The sequence below is a fragment of the Lactuca serriola genome, chromosome 1 (assembly GCF_051521515.1).
Source record: "Lactuca serriola cultivar US96UC23 chromosome 1, Lser_US96UC23_V15, whole genome shotgun sequence".
Classification (NCBI taxonomy): Eukaryota; Viridiplantae; Streptophyta; class Magnoliopsida; order Asterales; family Asteraceae; genus Lactuca; species Lactuca serriola.
The window spans coordinates 38,015,940-38,035,593 of NC_136408.1; the positions used below are offsets into that span (position 1 = coordinate 38,015,940).

General features: G+C 37.4%; 2 protein-coding genes across 5 annotated transcripts; one reads left to right on the top strand and one right to left on the bottom strand.

The window, feature by feature from the left end:
* The first annotated feature begins 419 nt into the window (after positions 1-419).
* LOC145083728 (calnexin homolog) lies at positions 420-3,029 on the top strand. Its single transcript, XM_079023400.1, has 6 exons — positions 420-632; positions 709-778; positions 1,102-2,231; positions 2,311-2,382; positions 2,460-2,573; positions 2,661-3,029. Exons 1-6 carry the CDS (start codon positions 537-539, stop codon positions 2,802-2,804), a joined length of 1,626 nt encoding a protein of 541 aa, XP_078879526.1. The 5' UTR covers positions 420-536; the 3' UTR covers positions 2,805-3,029.
* Positions 3,030-12,350: 9,321 nt separating this feature from the next.
* On the bottom strand, positions 12,351-17,361 carry LOC145083744 (ribonuclease TUDOR 2-like). 4 transcript variants are annotated; one of them, XM_079023404.1, is made up of 14 exons: positions 17,249-17,361; positions 16,579-16,751; positions 16,371-16,445; positions 16,154-16,267; positions 15,969-16,064; positions 15,668-15,874; positions 15,294-15,506; positions 15,115-15,222; positions 14,688-15,053; positions 14,281-14,622; positions 13,978-14,208; positions 13,707-13,895; positions 12,888-13,538; positions 12,351-12,790 (listed from the first exon to the last, which is right to left on the bottom strand). In XM_079023404.1, the coding sequence occupies exons 2-14, from the start codon at positions 16,726-16,728 to the stop codon at positions 12,587-12,589; spliced, it is 2,946 nt and encodes a 981-aa protein (XP_078879530.1). In that variant the 5' UTR covers positions 16,729-16,751; positions 17,249-17,361; the 3' UTR covers positions 12,351-12,586. The 4 variants fall into 4 exon arrangements, with proteins under 4 accessions (XP_078879530.1, XP_078879527.1, XP_078879528.1 ...); XM_079023401.1 differs by having other exon boundaries at positions 17,136-17,357; XM_079023402.1 differs by having other exon boundaries at positions 16,579-17,076; positions 17,249-17,355.
* Positions 17,362-19,654: the final 2,293 nt, after the last annotated feature.

Here is a 19,654-nt window from a genome sequence, read left to right on the forward strand (position 1 = left end):
AAAACTAACGATAATAGCCTAATTGACATGTATAGTAAAAACTAGATGACCTAATGCACAAGAAAAAAAACATAATTTATCAAATTAGAAAAATCATAAAAGTTCATTGTCGCAATGACAAATGAAACCACGACCAATGGTGCAGCGGTTTTTCAACATTATCCTTAAATTGCTGCTTTTCAGAAACCACGGGGACATTTATGAAATTTTGTCTTTATTGAAAAAATTATTTTATATTAAGAAATTCAATTTTAGAATATGACACTGTAAGTTTCGAACTAATTAATACGTGGCGAATTTCTATTGGCACATTTCACGTGTTAAATGTTATTAGTGGTTGAACCAAGTCGACGCAACTCCTCCATGATCGTTATAAGGACCTCAACAAACGGAACCAGAAGAAGGCCACAGTCTCTCGCTCTACACGGTTCGCCAGTTGATCAAATAACAATCTGAAAAATTGGATCTGATTTCTTCGGATCAATCATCATTAAGAAGATCTTCGGTGGAGTTTAATCTCTTTAATTAATTAGGTTATGGAAGAAAGGGAGCAGAGGATGCGTTGTTCATTGTTGTTTGCTGCGCTTTTGATAGGTTGTTTCGTTACGCAGATATGTTCTTCTTCGGACTCTGTAAGTGAGCTAATTCATAAATGTGTTGTAGATCTGTAATTTCATAAACGGTGACGGTTATTCTTCGTTTATGTAGATATTTTACGATTCATTCGATGAATCTTTTGAAGGGAGGTGGATCGTATCTGAGAATGAAGATTATTCAGGTATGATTTGGGCCAATTGGTTCGGATTAATAATAATTTGCATTATATATTATTCGAATGATGCGACAATTCGCTTAGACGTGCATGCTTATTGATAGTGATATTTTGAATTAACGGTTATCGGTATCTTCATGACTTTAATTTACTGCATTTTATGTTGGCGTCAATTATTCCACATCACAATTCACATGCTTATGTTCAATTAATTTTCATGGACATTTTCAACATTTGATGTCAATTTATCGCATGCAAATGTGTTATTTCTTCAAATTTTGTAAAACTTTGTGGACTTAATTGCATTCTTCATAAATCATAACCTGTAGGTGTATGGCAACACTCGAAAAGCGATGGGCATGAAGATTATGGACTGCTGGTGAGTGAAAAAGCTAGAAAATACGCCATTGTCAAGGAGCTCGAAAAACCTCTAGACCTGCAAGACACCACAACCATCCTCCAATTTGAAGTCCGCCTTCAACAGGGTCTGGAATGCGGTGGCGCATATCTAAAATATCTCCGTCCACAAGATTCCGGTTGGAGCGCCAAACTATTCAACAACGAATCACCTTATTCAATAATGTTCGGCCCTGACAAATGTGGTGCTACAAATAAAGTCCATTTCATCTTGAAACACAAAAACCCCATTAATGGAGAGTATACCGAACACCACCTCACTTCTCCTCCTTCAGTCCCTTCCGACAAATTAACCCATGTCTACACTGCAATCATAAACCCCGGGGATAACGACCTGCGAATCTTAGTCGACGGAAAAGAGAAAAAGAAAGCAAATTTCTTATCAACCGAAGATTTTCAGCCATCGATCATCCCGGAAAAGACGATTCCCGACCCGGATGATAAAAAACCGAAAGATTGGGATGAGCGAGCCAAGATTCCAGACCCGGATGCGGTTAAACCGGAGGACTGGGACGAGAATGCTCCGATGGAAATCTTAGACGAGGAAGCTGAGATGCCGGAAGGATGGATGGAATCAGAGCCGGAGGAAATCGAGGATCCGGAATCGTTAAAGCCCGAAGATTGGGACGATGAGGAGGACGGCGAATGGGAGGCTCCAAAAATTGAGAACCCGAAATGTGAATCGGCACCCGGTTGTGGGGAATGGAAAAGACCAATGAAACGGAATCCAGATTACAAGGGTAAATGGCATGCACCTCTTATTGAAAACCCTAATTATAAAGGAATCTGGAAGCCACGACAAATTCCAAACCCTAATTACTTTACACTTGAAAACCCTAATTTCGACCCAATTGCCGCTGTTGGTATCGAAATTTGGACCATGCAAGATGGAATCTTGTTTGATAACATTTTGATCGGAAACGACGAAAAGGTCGCAAAGTCAATCCGGGATGCCACGTGGAAACCCAAGTTTTTGGTTGAAGACGAGAAACGAAAAGCGGAGGAAAAGTCAACCGGTTTAGATGGTCTTAAAGGGATTCAGGTGATCTTTTTAAATAACAATTTCCTTTCATTTTTTGGTTTTATTTATCTATTTAAATCGTTATTCATATTTGTTGCAGAAAGCTGTGTTTGACGTTCTTTACAAGATCGCTGAACTGCCTTTTCTGGGCGAACGTAAGACAAAGGTTTTGGTAAGTTTTTTTTTTATTATTATTATTTTGGGTTAATTTCTTTTATTTGAAACTGAATTTGCGATATTATTTTATAGGAGCTTGTTGACAAGGCTAAGGAACAACCGAATCTTACAGTTGGACTTATGGTTTCGATTCTTGTTGTGGTTTGTAGTATCTCATTGAAGGTGTTGTTTGGTGGGAAGAAACATGTAAGTATCAAGAATTGAGGGGTTTTTCGGTAAATAAAAAGTTTTGTGTAATTAATTACTCCATGTGTAAATATAATTCATGAACAGGGTAAGGTGAAAGTGGAAGTGGAAGATGGGAAGAAGGATGAAGGTGAGAGGAAGATGAGGAAAGGAGGGAATAATGAAGATGATCATGATGCGACCGGTGCTCGTAAGAGAAATGCAAGACGTGAGCAACGACAAGTTGACTGAAGAGATGAGTTTTGGTAGAATTCTATTGGTGTTAGTTTATTATTATTATTTTATTGATGGTTTAAAAAACCATGCATCGTATATCAGAGTTTTTTTTTTTTTTTTTTAAACATAAATTCGGACATGTAGCAATTAATTCAGCAATGCATGGCGGTTTCCAATGAGTGATGGGTTCATTATTTTCTATCAAAATACGTATCAATCATAAATAAAGATGTAAAATGTAGGGTGTTCAACAATAATTTGTATTCGAACATCCAATTCGAAATCCGACTATTTTGTTTCGGCTCTTCTAAAAAAAGTAGAATATATGGTTTTTGGATTTGGATTAGGATAATGAATGACAATTTCGGATACTGAAAAATACGTTATATTTATTTCTTTTAAACATATTAACTAGATTACAATGAATAGAATCTAACCTTTCCAACTTTTCATGTCGTTCCGTTCATTGTGGTTCCACGTTCACTGTGGTTCCACGGCCCTGTTATCCTGCATGGTAGTTTTAATCTTAACTTACCATTTAATGGTACGTAGTTTCAAATTTATTAACCAAAACATGGTAATATCATCAAACCTCGTTTTCTATATAAAAAAACCTTAAAAACAAATGGAGTTCGACTTCTTCCTCACCCTCCTGTCAACATCTTCGTTTACTTGTTCACACCGATGACCATCATATTTCATTTATGACTCCACCTTTTTACCATCTATTTCTAGTAGCGACAACTAAATGTCTTTTCTGACTTCTACCAATCTTTTTCAGCGGCGACGATGTAACATGTTTCTTTTGGTTGAATAATAGGAACGATAGTTATTGAACATGTTTCTATGGTTGAATAATAGGAAAGATAGTTATTGAAGAAGGCCTAGTAAATCACTATGAAATCATGGATTAAATGTTAAAGGGAATCGATTGAATAGTCAAGGGAATCACTATGAAATCATGGATTGAATGTTAAAGGGATTGAAGAAGATAGTCACTAATGTGCATTTATACAACGTTCTACCACTAGATATAGATTAACACATTCAAAATACATTTAAATACAATTGTGATCCTAATTTTATGATAGTTATGGTTAATACTCCTCGCATTCGTAGTAGGAGGTGATTGGATACTAAGACTAGATCTAAAATCTAGAAACAACTATTGAGGAATGCATTTGGCGAAGATATCAATGTACTGATAAATAGAAGGTACATGAAGAACTCGAACATGGGCGAGTGTTACCTTTTCTCGGACAAAATGAATGTCAAGTTCGTCATGATTTGTACGTTGATGTTGAACTGGATTACCAGAGAGGTAGACATCAAAAGCACTGTCGCAGTAAACAAGTGAAGCATGGTGGAGCGCTACATGAAGCTCATAAAGAAGTTACGTAACCAACATATTTCTGTAACTACTCGATACTTAGCCTCAACACTGGATTTGGATAATGTAGGTTGTCTTTTAGCAGACCTCACGATGAGGTTATCCTTGAGAAAAACACAATAGCCAAAGGTAGATCGTCGGGTATCGGGGCAACTGACCCAATTAACATTGATGTAAGCTATAAGTCTAGTGGGGCGGGAATGATAAATATGTAAACCAAGTTCAAGAGTACCTTGAAGATATCTAATAATACGTTTGAGAGAATTAAAATGAGGAACCTGTGGGGCATTCATAAAAAACAAACTTGTTGAACAACATAGGAGATGTCGGGACTTATAAATGTGAAGTATTGAAGTGCACTGGCTAAACTTCGATACAAGGAGGGGTGATCAACCAGATCACTAGTCATATGATGTTAAGCTTTGAATTAGGATCGACTGAAGTTGCAATAGGTTTTAACATTTCTAATTTGGCGTGCTTGATTATTTCTTCGGCGTACTTGCGTTCATGAAGGAACATGTTATTTTTAGTGCGCGTAACATGAATGCCAAGGAAGTAAGTAAGAGGACCCAATTCTATTATTTCGAACTCCAGAAAAAGCTTTCGAAGTTCATTCTTGAGTGTTGTGGAGGAAGCGGTGAGAATATTATCATCCACATAGAGTAACAATTCGGTCTGATTAGAACTGTTGGTGTAAATGAACAACGATGTATCACATTTACTACATGTAAAACCAAGTTGAAGAAGATATGTAGCAAACTGTTGGTACTAGGCCCTAGGAGCTTGCTTAAGTCCATATAGAGACTTACGTAACCGACACACTTAGCTAGGACAAGAAGGGTGATGAAAACCAGGGGTTTGGTGCATAAATATTGTTTCATTAAGAGAGCCATGTAAAAAGGTGTTTTTAACGTCTAGTTGATGTAAATCCTAATTGCAACTTAGTGTCAAGCTAAGTATCATGCATATTGTTGCAGGTTTAACCACAGGGCTAAACACTCCATCGCAATCAACACCGACCTCTTGAGATTTCCCATTTACTTCTAATCTTGCTTTGTATCATTCAAGGGACCCATCTGAAAGAAATTTATGTCGAAAAAGCTAATGACAACGTATAATATTTGCATCATGTGGTTTAAGTACAAGTTTCTAAGTATTCTGTTTAAGTAAAGCTTATATTCGGTAAGCATGGCATCTTCCTAATTGAGCAATTTTTGGGTTTTTAGGAATTGGAGAAATGCCATGATTACGGAAGGAATATTTGGGTTTGGGTTTAAAAATACCATTATTGGCTCTTGTTTGCCTAGGATGAGTTGTAGGATGGACAGATGGGGTGTGACAAAGTAGGGTGGAGGGGATACATCCGTTTATAGGCTAGTTGGCAGGTTATAAACAATCGATGATGGGTTGGGTTGTTGTAACAACCCGGAATTTCAGGTATTTTTATAATATTGTTTTTGGGGTGTTTTAGGAGGGGACTCGGCGAGTTGGAGCCAGACTTGCCGAGTAGGACCACAGACTGGGTCGCGGGTTCGCGACTGGACTCGACGAGTCCATTATGGACTCGGCGAGTCTGCGCTGTTCAGCGGAAACCCTAGCCGTTTGGTTTTGGAACGTATATAATGCACTTATAGGCCGTCATTGTCCGTCTTTAGTCGACTGAGAAGAACCCTAAACGGCTGTGGGCATCTAGAGCAAGATTGAAGGACATTAGGGCCTTGAAGAAATTGTTGTGCAAGGAGGAGAAGAGTTTTGGCTAAAGGAACAGCAATGGATTCGAGTTCTGCGGTTTGGGGACACAGAGAGTGCGTTATTCAGGTAATATTTCGGATCTTTTCTGTTATGTTGATGTGTGCATGGATTTAGGGTTATGGAACCCATTTGGGGATTAGATGGATTAGTACCTTGTTACCCAAACAACTATAACCCTGTATTAGGACCTTTAGAGGTCCAGAAGGTCCCATGCTTGTGTATTTCGGGACGATACGTATCTCAGGAAGCAGTTTGATCGACTGCATGGCAGGGACTCGCCGAGTCCGACGAACAGACTCGGCGAGTAGCTTGGAGATTGAGTGGAACTCGTCGAGCTGTTCTTCAGACTCGGCTAGTGGAGTCGCGGTGGCCCCGCGATTCTTCCACGAGGATCTCGTCGAGCCAAGAGGGATACTCGACGGGTAGAAAGGGAATCTCAGAGAATTGGAGGACGTCTAGACTCGCCGAGTCGCCATGGCACTCGCCGAGTCCGGTCGAGTTGACCGTTGACCGGTGACCGTTGACCAGAGTTGATCTAAGTCTGACTTCTTAGGGATAGTCACACTTAGAAGATATAAGTGTTAATGAGAAATATGTGATGTTATAGGGAGGTTGTAGCTCGACGGATTGTGCACGAGTGATTTCAGGATTTGCTAACTTTCAGCATTCACGAGGTGAGTCTTCTCACTATACTGTACCCGGAAGGGTTTGACTGTGTGACCGGAAGGTCAGATATGATATGTGATATGTATGCTATATGTGGTAAGTTATTTGTTATATGTGTTATGTATGTTATGTGGGCCGGAAGGCAGTATGTTATGGGCCGGAAGGCGATTATGTTATGGGCCGGAAGGCGTTGTGTTGAGGACCGGAAGGTCAGGGCCTGGAAAGGCGTATGTGCGTGAGTTGTATATTGAGGAACTCACTAAGCATTTATGCTTACAGTTGTTATGTATGTGTTTCAGGTACTAGCGAGGATCGTGGGAAGGCGCCGGTGTAATCGGTACACACTGAAGAATGTTTTTATGATCTTGGGATTTAGACAGTTTGTATTTGACATGACACTTAAATTATTTATGCCTTGTTTTGAATGAAAATACTCTACTTTTAAAATGAAAAATTTCTTTGAAAATTTGCGTTGTTACAGTTGTTGGGCTGAAATTGGTGTAGAATAGGTCCTAGTTGATTGGGTCGAGGATTACCAGCAGCTGAGGAAGGGGTGTGGGGGGTTGGTTTGGGGTTGTACAGACATGGTATGTATTTGTGTTTGTCGACTAGAATTTTGAGAGTATTTTTGGTAACGAGAGAGATAGGGAGAGGGTTCAGTAGGTTTAAGAAACACATATAAGTTATTGTGATATGGTGATAAATTTCAATAAGGAAAAATATCTTCTTTGAAGATAACATGTCGAGATATAATAGGTATGGATGAGTTATTGTTGTCTGTGGTTGTGTGTTTGAGTTTTGGTTTAGTGGAGGAGTGTTTGGATTTTGCTCCATTTTTTGTTGTTGAACTAGACGTAGACTTTATAAAATATAGGAAGAAATAAAGAAAATATGTATAAAATATATGAGAATGAAATGTATTTATAATTAGAAAAAATAATTTTTTTATTTCATCAAGTGACCGTTGTCAACGGTCAAAAGGGCCTAACGTTCAAATTTTTTGTGTTTCATCCGATGAATGACAACAAGATTCACTATTAACGAGATATGACGAGGGGGGGTGTTCCCCTGACTATAACGTCGTTTTGGTTGTGACAAGTCACCAATAACGACGTGTTTTGACACATATCATATCGTCTAAATTTATCAATCACATAAGAAAATTTTAATGAAATTAGTCGGAGTTTTTACCTCCAATGGAGAAAAACTACCAAGGAAAAAGGGTGATTTTTGGAGATTAAGAGCCAGGTGAATTGATCTAATGGGTTCATTATTTTTTTAACGGAAATATCCAGCAAATCTCAATATTTTAGTCAAGTTTATGAAAAATTCACAAGTTTTATTTTGTTAACAAGAAGTCTAGACTGGATAAACAATTCAAATCAATCATTTTTTTTTTACCAATAAACTATTTTTTCACCATGTTAACTTCAGAAAGTTCCTAATGTTTTGGCAAAGTTTATAAAAAAATTTATTTCTTTTTACTTCAACTCTTTTACTATTTTATTAAAAATATGGAAATTTTTAGGTTCAAGTTATAAATAATAATAACCGTCATTAAGCTTCATAAACCTATGGATCAAAATCATATACAACCAATTATTTGCCACAAAACAATGACTTTAACATCATTTTCAACTCATCATATAATTTATTTTCCACACAAATTTATGTTACAAGTATTGTAAGATATTCAAATTATTTGAGCAACTTATTACAATCTACCTAAAAATAGGTTAAAGGAAAACCAATTGTTATGTTCATATAAGAAACTTGAATAATGATAAACCAATCAATACGATAGTAGGTTAGATGAGGCTGTACGAATTCTAAAGAAAAGCATGAGTTTTATCGTTAAATCTTAAGTATATATACAATGTTAAACCTCATGACCTAAAACCTTAAAGTTCGATCCAAAGTCAAACTTAGTAAAAAAAAATCAACCCTCTATTCAAAAGGCATGTCGTGTGACCTCCTAGGCACTCCATGCCAACTACCAGACAAAATAGTCAGGATTTCAACTAAAAATAGACGCGACTAGAAAAGCCCTGACTGTGACTCCATCTCACAACATCATTGTAAAAAGTTTTAAATTATGTCTTTTTCTGTTTGTTTATTTTATAAATCACTTTTATCTATTTGTTAATTTTAAATAATATTATTTGTTATATAGATAATTTATTAGGTATAATTAAATCATTAATTACTTATATTAGTGTTTAGGTTGTACATTTTATATAAATGATAGTTTTGAGTTATATAGGATTAAACTATAAAAATATGAGCAAATAATAATTTAAGTACTCTGCTGTCGTTAACTTGCAACAAAAATATGTATTTTTTTTTAACCGGCAGTTGAATTAAGGCCACTGCCAAAAAGCAAAGGCAGGGCATAGGGAGAACAACAGTTACAAAATGTTTAACGGGCAACAATACCAATTAGCCCAATTACAGTTTTTAAAATTACTCCTAACACTCACCCAACTATACACTAATGTAATCACATTATCAACCAACTTTGAAGGAGAAGTATGAATTTTGTTAAACACCATGTCATTCCTCGCCTTCTAACAACACCATAGGAAACCGTACCAGATAGAGAGAACTATCTTTCTCTTTTTGGGACAATGCCCCCATGTGGCAGCAAATTTGACAAATTCTTTGATCGTTGCAAAGCTTTGAAAAGGCATATTGCACCACCGGTAAAGCCACACCAGAGCTTCATGGACAACTTCACACCCAAGGAGAATGTGATAAGAGTCGTCTCTCCCAGAGTCACAGAAGGGACATGAAATGGAGGTAGGCAGAATGCCCCTACGTGAGAGAGCCACCTTCATAGGGATCCGGTCCAAACACGCACGCCAAACAAAGCTATTAACCTTTAGCGAGACAATTTTAATCCATTATATAGGATTATCCACCGGGGTAGTTAAATTGTTGTCGATCAACGCCCTGAGATCTTTCACATAAAACACACCGTCTCCGGAAATTTTAGAAACCCAATGATCCATACCTTCATTCAGAGAAAAGTGGCAGAGTAAATTATTTGCCTCCTCCAACTCCACAATTTCGTGGCTATCGGAAGGACGCCGTTTCCAATCCCACATAACACAATTGGGGGCAATCCTCTCAGCAACAAAAGCATATTTTTTCTTATCCAAATCAAAAATGGCAGGGAATCGCGTGGCAAGCAAACCAACTCCCGTCCATTCATCAAGCCAAAAAAAGGTGTTACAACCAAAGCCAATTTTCACCTTTAAAAGGGAGGCTAAGTCGATACCTAAAGAGTTAAGGGAAGCAACAGACTTTACAATGTTGTACCAAACTCCATATAAAATCTTTTTTCCCCATAAATTCATTTGTTTCCTGGAACAATTGTGAATCCCACAAATTACGCGACGCCATAAGGCGTTAGGCTCATTTTTGAATCTCCAAAGCCACTTACATAGCAATGTTGCATTGATAGAGATTAACGACCCAACTCCAAGGCCTCCTTATCTTTTGGGCCTAAAACCACACTCCAAGCAACCCAACATATTTTGTTTTTATCATCATTACCGCCCCAAAGAAAACGACGCCTTAATTTCTCGATGGTATCAATAACCGAAGCATGTACCTTAAATAAGGAAAAGCAAAAGAGCGGAATACTACCTAAAACCGACTTGACCAAAGTCAATCGACCTCCAAATGACAGAGACATGGCTTTCCATGAGGAGAGACAGTTTTTCACACGGTCGATAATAGGTGCCCAATTACTCTTTCTTGTCATGTTAGCCCCAACCGGGACTCCAAGATAGCTAAAGGGGAACCTGGTTGCCTCACAACCAAGGATACGAGCGCAACTAGCCACTTCCCCTTCCGAAACACCAATGCCATAAACTTTAGATTTGCGAAAGTTTACCCTGAGCCCGGAAGACGCATGAAAACACCGAAGGATTCTAGAAAGATTTATAAAATTTGAACTATTCCATGAACCCGCAAACATGACATCCGCATAGAAAAGGTGAGAGATTGAGGGTCCATTGTTAGGACATTGGATGCCTTGGTAAAGAGATTGGTGACATGTAGATTTCATGACAGCGTTGAGGCCTTCCATTGCAATGATGAAGATGAAGGGCGAGAGGGGGTCACCCTGTCTAACCCTCTAGTAACAGGAAACTCTTTCGTGTCAGAGCCATTGATAAGTACCGAAGCCCTAGATGATTCAAGACACCCCATAATCCAAGTGCGCCACTTATCGCCAAAATTTATTTGAGTCATGATATTGTCCAAGAACCTCCAACTTATAGAGTCGAAAGCCTTGTCAAAATCAACTTTGAAGAGAAATGATTTGTGCTTTAACTTCTTAGCACAGGAATAGACCTCGTTAATGATCATGGGTCCTTCTAAGATGTTGCGACCTTGGATGAAGGCAGTCTGAATCTCATCAATAATTGAGCCAATAACCCTCTTCAGCCTGTTTGCAAGCGCTTTGTCCATGATCTTGTATACACTCTGATGAGGCTGATGGGACGGAAATCTGAGAGAGTGAGAGGGTCCTTAATTTTTGGGACCAAAGTGATGAAAGAGGAGTTGCATCCCCTTGAGAAGAAACCCTTTTGCTAAAAGTGTTTGACGAATCACATAACATCGTCTTGCATTAATAGCCAGAATTTTTTTATAAACATAAAAGTGAACCCGTCGGGCCTAAAACCACTGAAATTAAATCTCACAACACACAATACAAATTGTTATTGCATAACATTTCAGTGAGGTTTCTAAAACAATAATTTCCTGCAACATGCAGCATTCAAGAAAGGTTGCCTTAGGATAATAAAAATGTTACTTTAGTCTAGCATGGATACAACTTCTAGAAAGCGTCGTTCAAGGTCCATAAGTGAACATTTTCTTTCTACACAAAATAAACTCGATTGAAGTCACCAAATATATTCCAAATAGCATCTTCTTTGACTATAACACCATAAGAAGATTCGTCCATAACTATTTTGTTTTTTTTTCAAATCTTAAGAGACATATAGTTTAAGCAAAAAGCAAATGATTCGTACACAATTCTTATCCAATGTCTTCCCCAAAATCTTGTGTTTATCCCTGAATGAATTTCTTTACATGTTTCGCCATGTTTATACCATCTAACATATTTAAAATGAATTTATACATACTTCTACATTTAACATTTCCATTATATATATAAAAGTAATTAATATAAATTTATTATTACCTGCCCCAAAAAAAACTAAACGGAAGTTACACCCTCCCGCCCTCGAAATTTTATCAAAAGCATTCCATATTTAGGAACCATGTGTGCATGGGTTGAACTCAGTTTGCGAAAAACTTTGCCCTCAAGAGAATTATGAGTAGATTTTGGCAGAAATGTCCCAATATATTTGGAAAAGTTTTATTTTAGTCTTAAATTTTATTTTTTGAACAATAAAATCCCAATTATTTGATTTTACCCGATAGTATGTCATTTTCTATTAAAAGGAAAAAAAAAATTGTTAATTTGAACCAAAATGAAATACTCACGACTTTTCTATTCAAAAAATAAAATTGAAACTAAAGTGAAACTATACTACTAGGTTACTACAATACCTAAATGTCATAAACACGAGTAAAGAGTAATTTCGCACCTTCATCCGAAGGTAAAGAGTATGTTTCCATAGAGAACTATTTTATAATACATACCAGTAATAAAGATTTCGTGAAAAGATTAAATATCAAAAACTTTACTTTCTTTCATAAACACTCAAACTCCATCTAGAAATCCAACTATATTTCACCATTCACCAACTTAAACTAAAAGGAAAACACCGAGAAATAAATTTATAAAACCAACAAACATCCTCCATTCCTCCTTATGCTCTAATACACTCCCACCCCACCTCTTGGCCTTATTAACAGTCTCTATGTATAAATTAAAAAATAAATAAATTAAAAAAACAAATAAACAAAACTGTCCTCTCCCAAACACAACTACCAAAAACGGTGCATTTTAGCGTTTACCACCACCAGGCTTCTTAACAGAAGAAGGCAGAGGATTCTGATTCTCATCATCATCCGATTGAATATCACCATATTCCCATATCCCCAACCGCGTTTTACTCGCCTCTGCCTGACACTTCTCCAATTCATCCAAAATTTCTTGTTTCTCTTTCGGCTCCCACCTCCTCCTTTTCTCCAATCTCGCCACTCCCTCCTGAAATCCCAACAACAAAAAAAACCTATTTTCATTTCTACCCATAATAGAAACATAAGGGTTTTGATTTTTTGAATAAGTTAAACAAAGTACAAACCTTGAGCATTATGGCATTAACACTCTCACCAAATTCCTCATCGATCAAAGTCACCATGAGAATATTCCCGGTTCCTTGCCCTTTGACTTTTCCACCCGACACATCTCTCTCTTCAATCACCGCTCTGAATTCCTTCGGACCGTTTAATGTGCTATCGCTCAGAAGCATGGCTGCTTCATGACCGTAATCCTCCTCCAATGTTGGAACTTTAAGATACGCGAGGCAGCACAGCTGAGCCATCCCTGGTGCAGACGATACAGATTGATCCAACGGACGTAATTGATTGTAGGTCACAATTTCTTGGTTTCCATAATCCATGTAGAAAACTTCGAATTTGTCTTTAATTGATTCAACAGCGCCACGTGGAGTGTTCACAACCATTGCTCGGTTCCATGAATTATCTGCAGTAAATTGTGCAAGGACGATATCGCCTTTTTTGGGGTTGAATGAGCCGATCACTGGAGCTTCTTTTAGGGTTAAGGAAGCGAGTTGGTTTTGAATGGCGGCGACTTTTTGATCGGAAACCGCCTGGACGTAAAACTTGCCGCCGCCTAGGACTTCTGTCACCACCGCCTTGAACTCCTCTTTCTGCTTTTTATCTTGAGTTTGACCATTCGTAACTTCCACTCCTTCAACATAATTTTCCCATATCTGCACAACGAAAATTTATTTTTATAAAATGACTATTTGTTCCCTGAGTGTAACTGATTTTTGAAGTTTTGGTCCGAGAAAACTTTTCAGGACTAAAATTGAAAGAATCGGTAAAATTCATGGGCCAAAAGTGTAATTTACTATAAAATAGAATCAAAGCTTTCTTGCCTTCAATTTCTGTTTCTTGGCAAACTGTTCAGCCTGAGCAAGAAGATGAGCATCTGGAATCCTATCACTTCCAAATGAAGTCTGAAGCCTTGCGAGACCAGCTTCTAGAAGTGTAATCGCAACGTTTGACTTCGAGTCCCATAAAGAACCCAAGAAAGTACCAGTTCTATCGACGGTTTCCACTTCAATCTGAAATTAAAAAAATAATTAAAAAAAATTACTATAAAAAAAATTGGAAGAAACTGCGTATGCGATTATTGCGAAGTAGTACCTCAACATCTCGCTGCATTATTTTCCGTCTCATAAATGAAATCGCTTCATTGGAATACGGCTCCTCACGACCGGGACATCGGACACCGGAAAACGAGAAAGCAATGCTGCACGTTTCTTTAGGAACAAAAAGCTTAAACCGATGACCACTGAGAACGTATTCAACAACAGCCGACATTCTCCGATTCCGTTGTAGAAATGGTAAAAAATCTTTAGCTTTCTTCGCCGATGCCTGGAATCGGAATCGGAATTAGAATTAGAAATATTTCAAATTTGGTATAACACATAGCACTAAAATACTAACAGTTAACAGATCGGTGACATGCATAACCGGAGGATCTTTGGAAGAATGAATTCCTTTTCTTCCGGAAGTCGCGCGAGATTCAGCAGCAAGAAGATTCTCATAATGATTCGATCTTTCTTCAAAATCTCTATGTCTGATAACACTACCAAACCCACGGGCAATAACAAGCTCAGCAACATTGACACCTGGCTGTTGTGAAATGTCCAAACCGTCCTTCCCTTGTGACAACAAAAACACAGAGCCAAACCCCATTACTCGTGTATCAGTGGGCCCGGTTGGAGCCGCCGCCGCCGAGCCGTCGGCTGTCGGAACCTTCCGTGAGTACTCCATTGAAACTTTAACCTAAATAAACAACAAAACAAGTAAATAACATTTTCCTCTTGGAATTTTTAAAAAAATTTACTTACTTGATTGCCAATTAAGCGTGTTCTTAACAACTCCCTGGCTTCACGGGCATATGGGGCGGGTTTTTCGTCTCTTCTTGGATTTCCTAATTTGGGGCACCGGATGCTTGAAAGGTTGACTCGTCTTTCTGCTGATGGACTACCGAATGGGGAAGAATCGTCTGCAACAATAATGCAATCCCCACTCACAACTTCAACTACCTTTCCACTGAAATTGTCTGAAATAGCCTTTGAGTTTGTAGCTGGAGGTATGTAATTTGTCCAGAGTCTTATCTTATTCTTCTTTGCTTGAAGTTCTGCAGCTTTTAACTTCCTTCTAGCTTCATCTTCCATCATACTTGCACTCCACTCAACATACTTTGCAAACCCCTAACAGAACCAATCATTATATAAATATTGTTCTAGGTACATAAAAAGAAAAAAGAATTACATTTTCAATAAGCTCAAGTGCAAGATCCTTTGCTGATTCACCATCAGGGTAATACACCGAGCCTATCAAATTGCTAAACTTGTCAACACCTTCTAGAACAATCCGGACCTGTAAATTACTTTGTTAATTGTTACACAAATTGGTAGAAAAAGTGAAAGGGAGTGAGAGAAATAACTTACATCTCTATTTAGAACACGAATCTCCGTAAAATGTTTAGCTTCCCTTCCATAAGGATCAGGGGCAACTTCATTGTAGGTTGATGAGACTGTAACTCTTTGTGCTGATGTTAACGAGCCACGAATCTCAGAATTTGAATCTCCATTGAGTTCTTCAGAGGGCATTTCGGTAATTGTAGCAGGTTCAACCGTTGTTCTTCTTCCCATTGATGGTGCCTAGTCAACAATCAAAGGACTAAATTAGGGAAATCTTATTAATGACTATTGGTGATGAAAATGAGAGATGCATATATATATATATATATATATATATATATATATATATATATATATATATATATATATATATATATATATATATATATATATATATATACCTGGATTCCAGCAACAAACACTTGAACAAATTGAAACTCTGGAAGCAGATAAACACGAAGTGAGCTCCCATCACGAACTTGCTCTACAATTGCTTCCATGGGTCTTCCTTTGTTTGAAGCTAAGAGTCCCATTGCATCCAAATTGCTTGGGTCACCAACAGCTGAAGGTGGAAGGTTCCTGATTGCAGCTGCAGTAGCACCAGGAGACTGAATCCACCAACACAACACAGTGATCACATATCAGCAACATATGAAGATGATAAACCAGTAACAATGTGTTGTGTGAAAGTACGATACTAACCCTGTTCCATAGACCTACTCCTTGTTGTCTGGCTTGTTCTTCAAGGCGTAGTAATTCAGCATGTTCAGGAGTCGCCTCTCCTTTAGCCTCCTTAACCTGTAATTACCATTTTTCAGCTATGGCATACACTAAGTCATAAGATTTTAGAATTGTGAGAAGATAGAGATAAAGGGAAGGTGAATTACCTTTGCCCAGCCATGAGTAACAACCTCCTTTGCAATATTTGTAGTACCAATGAAGAGACTGCAAAATTCCCTGGAGAAATTTGGGATGGTGTATTCCGTTTTGAAAACAACATCCTAGCAAAACAGACAGAAGTAAGACGAATTATCTTGATATAGTTTTTATAAATACAACCAGGTGACAAATAGAAGATGGTTTTTATGATTTATGAATAAGCACCTTTCCTACACACAACTTTCGTAAGAATTCTCTGCTTTCCCATGCAAATGGGTCATCAGTGCCTCCTCTACGAGCCTACACAAAGAAAACAAATTTAATGAATTGTATATTTGATAATCAAGAAATTAAAGTATATATAATGTATCTCAAATCTCAATATAACTTGCTACAAGTTTTAAAGCATAGTGAAGTCAAAAAGGGCATTTACCAATCTTGGGGCTGAAAGATGAGCCAAAACAATAGTCTTCTCCGGGGGGATTTCAGCTTTGGTAAATCCCATTATCAGCAAGGAATCTCCAGATGGAACAGCTTTCACTCTTCCTCTGAGCCACCCTGAAGTTGCAGCTGCTTGCGCCATTACAATTTAAAACCACTTAATATCTGCAAATATAAAACATTCAAAATCAAAAACATATATATAAGTGTAAATAGCAGTCATTATTATTAAATCAACTTCTTTTTTTGTTTTGTTTCAAAACAATGTCCATAAGACTATCCAGGTCGGTATACAATAATGCAAATAAAAAGAACTCAAAATTTTCAATAGAAATCAGAGTAAGACGAAAACACATTCATGCAAATGCACATCAACTCATCAAAACCACTATCCTCTCAAATAAGCGTTCGTGATCATCAAATAAAACCTCCGCCGATCCATTGATAATAATAAGCTACACTTCGTAGTAGTGTAAGAGTGCTGAAAGGCCTAAATTAAAACACATCGAATAAACAGGTATCAGTTTATGATCTGAAAAGGCACAATACCTGAATGCAGAATCCGATCAACAAACTCAAACACACGAAAACCGAAAAACGGAATCACAAAATAAAACTAATAAAAAACCAGAACTGAAACGTATAACTATCAAAATCTAGACCTAATAAATGCCGATTCGCATCGGAACCGATACTTATTCGAAATTGAGAGAACGGGAATTATCCAGACGGCGGATCAAAGGTGAAAACCTCGAGGAATGTTTTTGATACTAAAAAGCAAAAGGGACGTATTTATGTAGCTATGAATATAACTTGGTAGGGATATTGCCCTCTTGTATAGGTGAAATTACTAAAAGGCCATTAAGTGTCCCATAAGTGTTCGGGTTATTTTAATAGCCAATAAGAAAATACCACCTCAATTGTTACATCCTCTCGAGGTTATTATTAGAGTTAACATAGATATATAGATACTTGTAGGACCGTAAAAGAACCGAACACGAACGAGGATTGTTCATATTCATCCCTTTAATTTAGCCGAACAAATGAATGAACACAAACGTATAAACGAACGAGTTTTCTTGTTCATGTTCGTTCGTTTAACAAATTGCATTGTTCATGTTTGTTCGTTTATATTCGTGAACATGCTAAACGAACAAAAATAAACAAACATAATTCAAACATATATGAATATAAATGAAGATATAATATAGTAATGTAATCAAATACAATTAAGCATATATGAACATTAAAAGAACTTATATGAACGAACATAAACAAATATAAACGAACAACATAAACGAACTTTCAAGAACATAATCGAACAAACAAGATCATTGTTCATGTTCGTTCGTTTAACTAAACGAACGAGAATTTATGTTATATTCGTTCATTTATTAAATAAACGAACTTAAGCGAACTTCCCGTCAAACGGTTCACGAATAGTTCGGTGAACGTTCGGTTCATTTACAGTCCTAGATATTTGTAAGGCTAGAGAGAGAGTGGTAGGAGTGCTACCATATTATTAGATAAGTTTTTTACTACGTGCTTAACCAATCATAATCCAATACTCTTTTTTTGTTGGGTTCATAGCGATCCATCACTAGTGAGTCACCTAGCGACTCTTAGGGGGTGGTGTAGAAGTTGTTAGCGAGTGTTTTGGCGAGAGGGGTAGCAAGGCCGCTCCCTCAAACCTAATTTATGGCAAAACATTTTACTATTGGAAATTTGGAACATGACTATTTTGTTGATGATTTAGGGTAAATTATAATAAAATTCGATAAGTTAATCGAATATTTTTGATTTTAACATCGTATTTCTTTTAATTAAGTAATTATATTTATAATTGTTGCAAAATCAATCAAATGACCGCTTCTTCATATTCTCCTGATAACCACTTTTCCCAAATTGCAATAAAGTCACTAAATTTACTAAAGTTTCGATTTTGACACCGTGTGAAGCGGAAGTCGTGTCAGATCTTATGTGGCGGGATTGAGTTTCAAATATAAGGCTTGCAACGAACCCAATTTCACATATCTTCTTCTCTTCTTCTCCTTTTCTCATCATAGTATTTCTTCAAAAATAGCGTCTGGAGGTCGATCCAGTGGTTCTAACTCATTTACTGTAATGTCCCAAATTCCAGAATAAATTTTTCATTTTTAAAATAGAATAAAAACTCATTTTAATAATGTTACATTCAGGTCAAACCACTTGTTCATAACTCATTATTCATAAATTAGTGTTATAAAGAAGACAATGCGAAATCTTGAATCATAAAACTGTTGATGTATGTGTACAGTCCCGCATTCACAATCCGACAAGTACTTGAAAAATATTTAATCAACAACTGTAAGCATAAAGCTTAGTGAGTTCCTCAAAATATCACATACAACACATCATAAATAAACAGTTATGAGTTATCAACATGTTGGGGTATGAAGTCTTATCAACATGGAGCAGTTAGGTCACAATGGAGCACTTGGGGTTCATGGAGCATGTGACAAAGGAACAAATCATCTGAGAAAGGAATGGATCAAGTGCCAAAGGAACGGATCGTATAGAAAGGGGTTTATAGCACCTGGAAAAGGTTTGGATCACTTGGGAGTGATATGGAGCAACAAGGGGACCTTGTTGCGCCATCTGCTGAAGACTTGGGCCAAGAAGCATGTTGTTGCGCTAAGGGCACTCTTTCTTGCAACAAGATACTCCCTCTTGCGCCATGTGGTATCCCTTTTATGCCATGAAGTACTCCTGTTGCACCATGGAGTATGTTGTTGTGCTAAGATGGTGATGGTGCTCCAACCTAGATGCTCTTGTGCCACACTTGATGCCTCTTGCGCCATCCATATTCCTATTGCGCCATGATCGCACAATATGGACCATCTTGGTCCTTGATGAACCAAGTATGCAATGAAGTCCTCTATGATGCTCAAGATGGAAGCATGTTACAGAAGATGCTGCATGGCAGAATATAATTGGTTGTCACCATTCATGGGCCTATAGGCCAATGGGCTTGGCCCATTAGGGTTTTAGGTTAGCATAAATAGGCTCATACCCCCATCATTGTAAAT

Excerpts from the sequence above, each read along its gene's own strand:
- LOC145083728 (XM_079023400.1), top strand. The coding sequence starts at position 537 with ATGGAAGAAAGGGAGCAGAGGATGCGTTGTTCATTGTTGTTTGCTGCG. Across the intron at positions 779-1,101 it reads TGAGAATGAAGATTATTCAG|GTGTATGGCAACACTCGAAA; the intron begins GTATGATTTGGG and ends CATAACCTGTAG. Across the intron at positions 2,574-2,660 it reads TGTTTGGTGGGAAGAAACAT|GGTAAGGTGAAAGTGGAAGT; the intron begins GTAAGTATCAAG and ends ATTCATGAACAG.
- LOC145083744 (XM_079023404.1), bottom strand. The coding sequence starts at position 16,728 with ATGGCGCAAGCAGCTGCAACTTCAGGGTGGCTCAGAGGAAGAGTGAAA. Across the intron at positions 16,065-16,153 it reads TTACTCATGGCTGGGCAAAG|GTTAAGGAGGCTAAAGGAGA; the intron begins GTAATTCACCTT and ends TGGTAATTACAG. Across the intron at positions 13,896-13,977 it reads TAATGCAGCGAGATGTTGAG|ATTGAAGTGGAAACCGTCGA; the intron begins GTACTACTTCGC and ends TTTTAATTTCAG.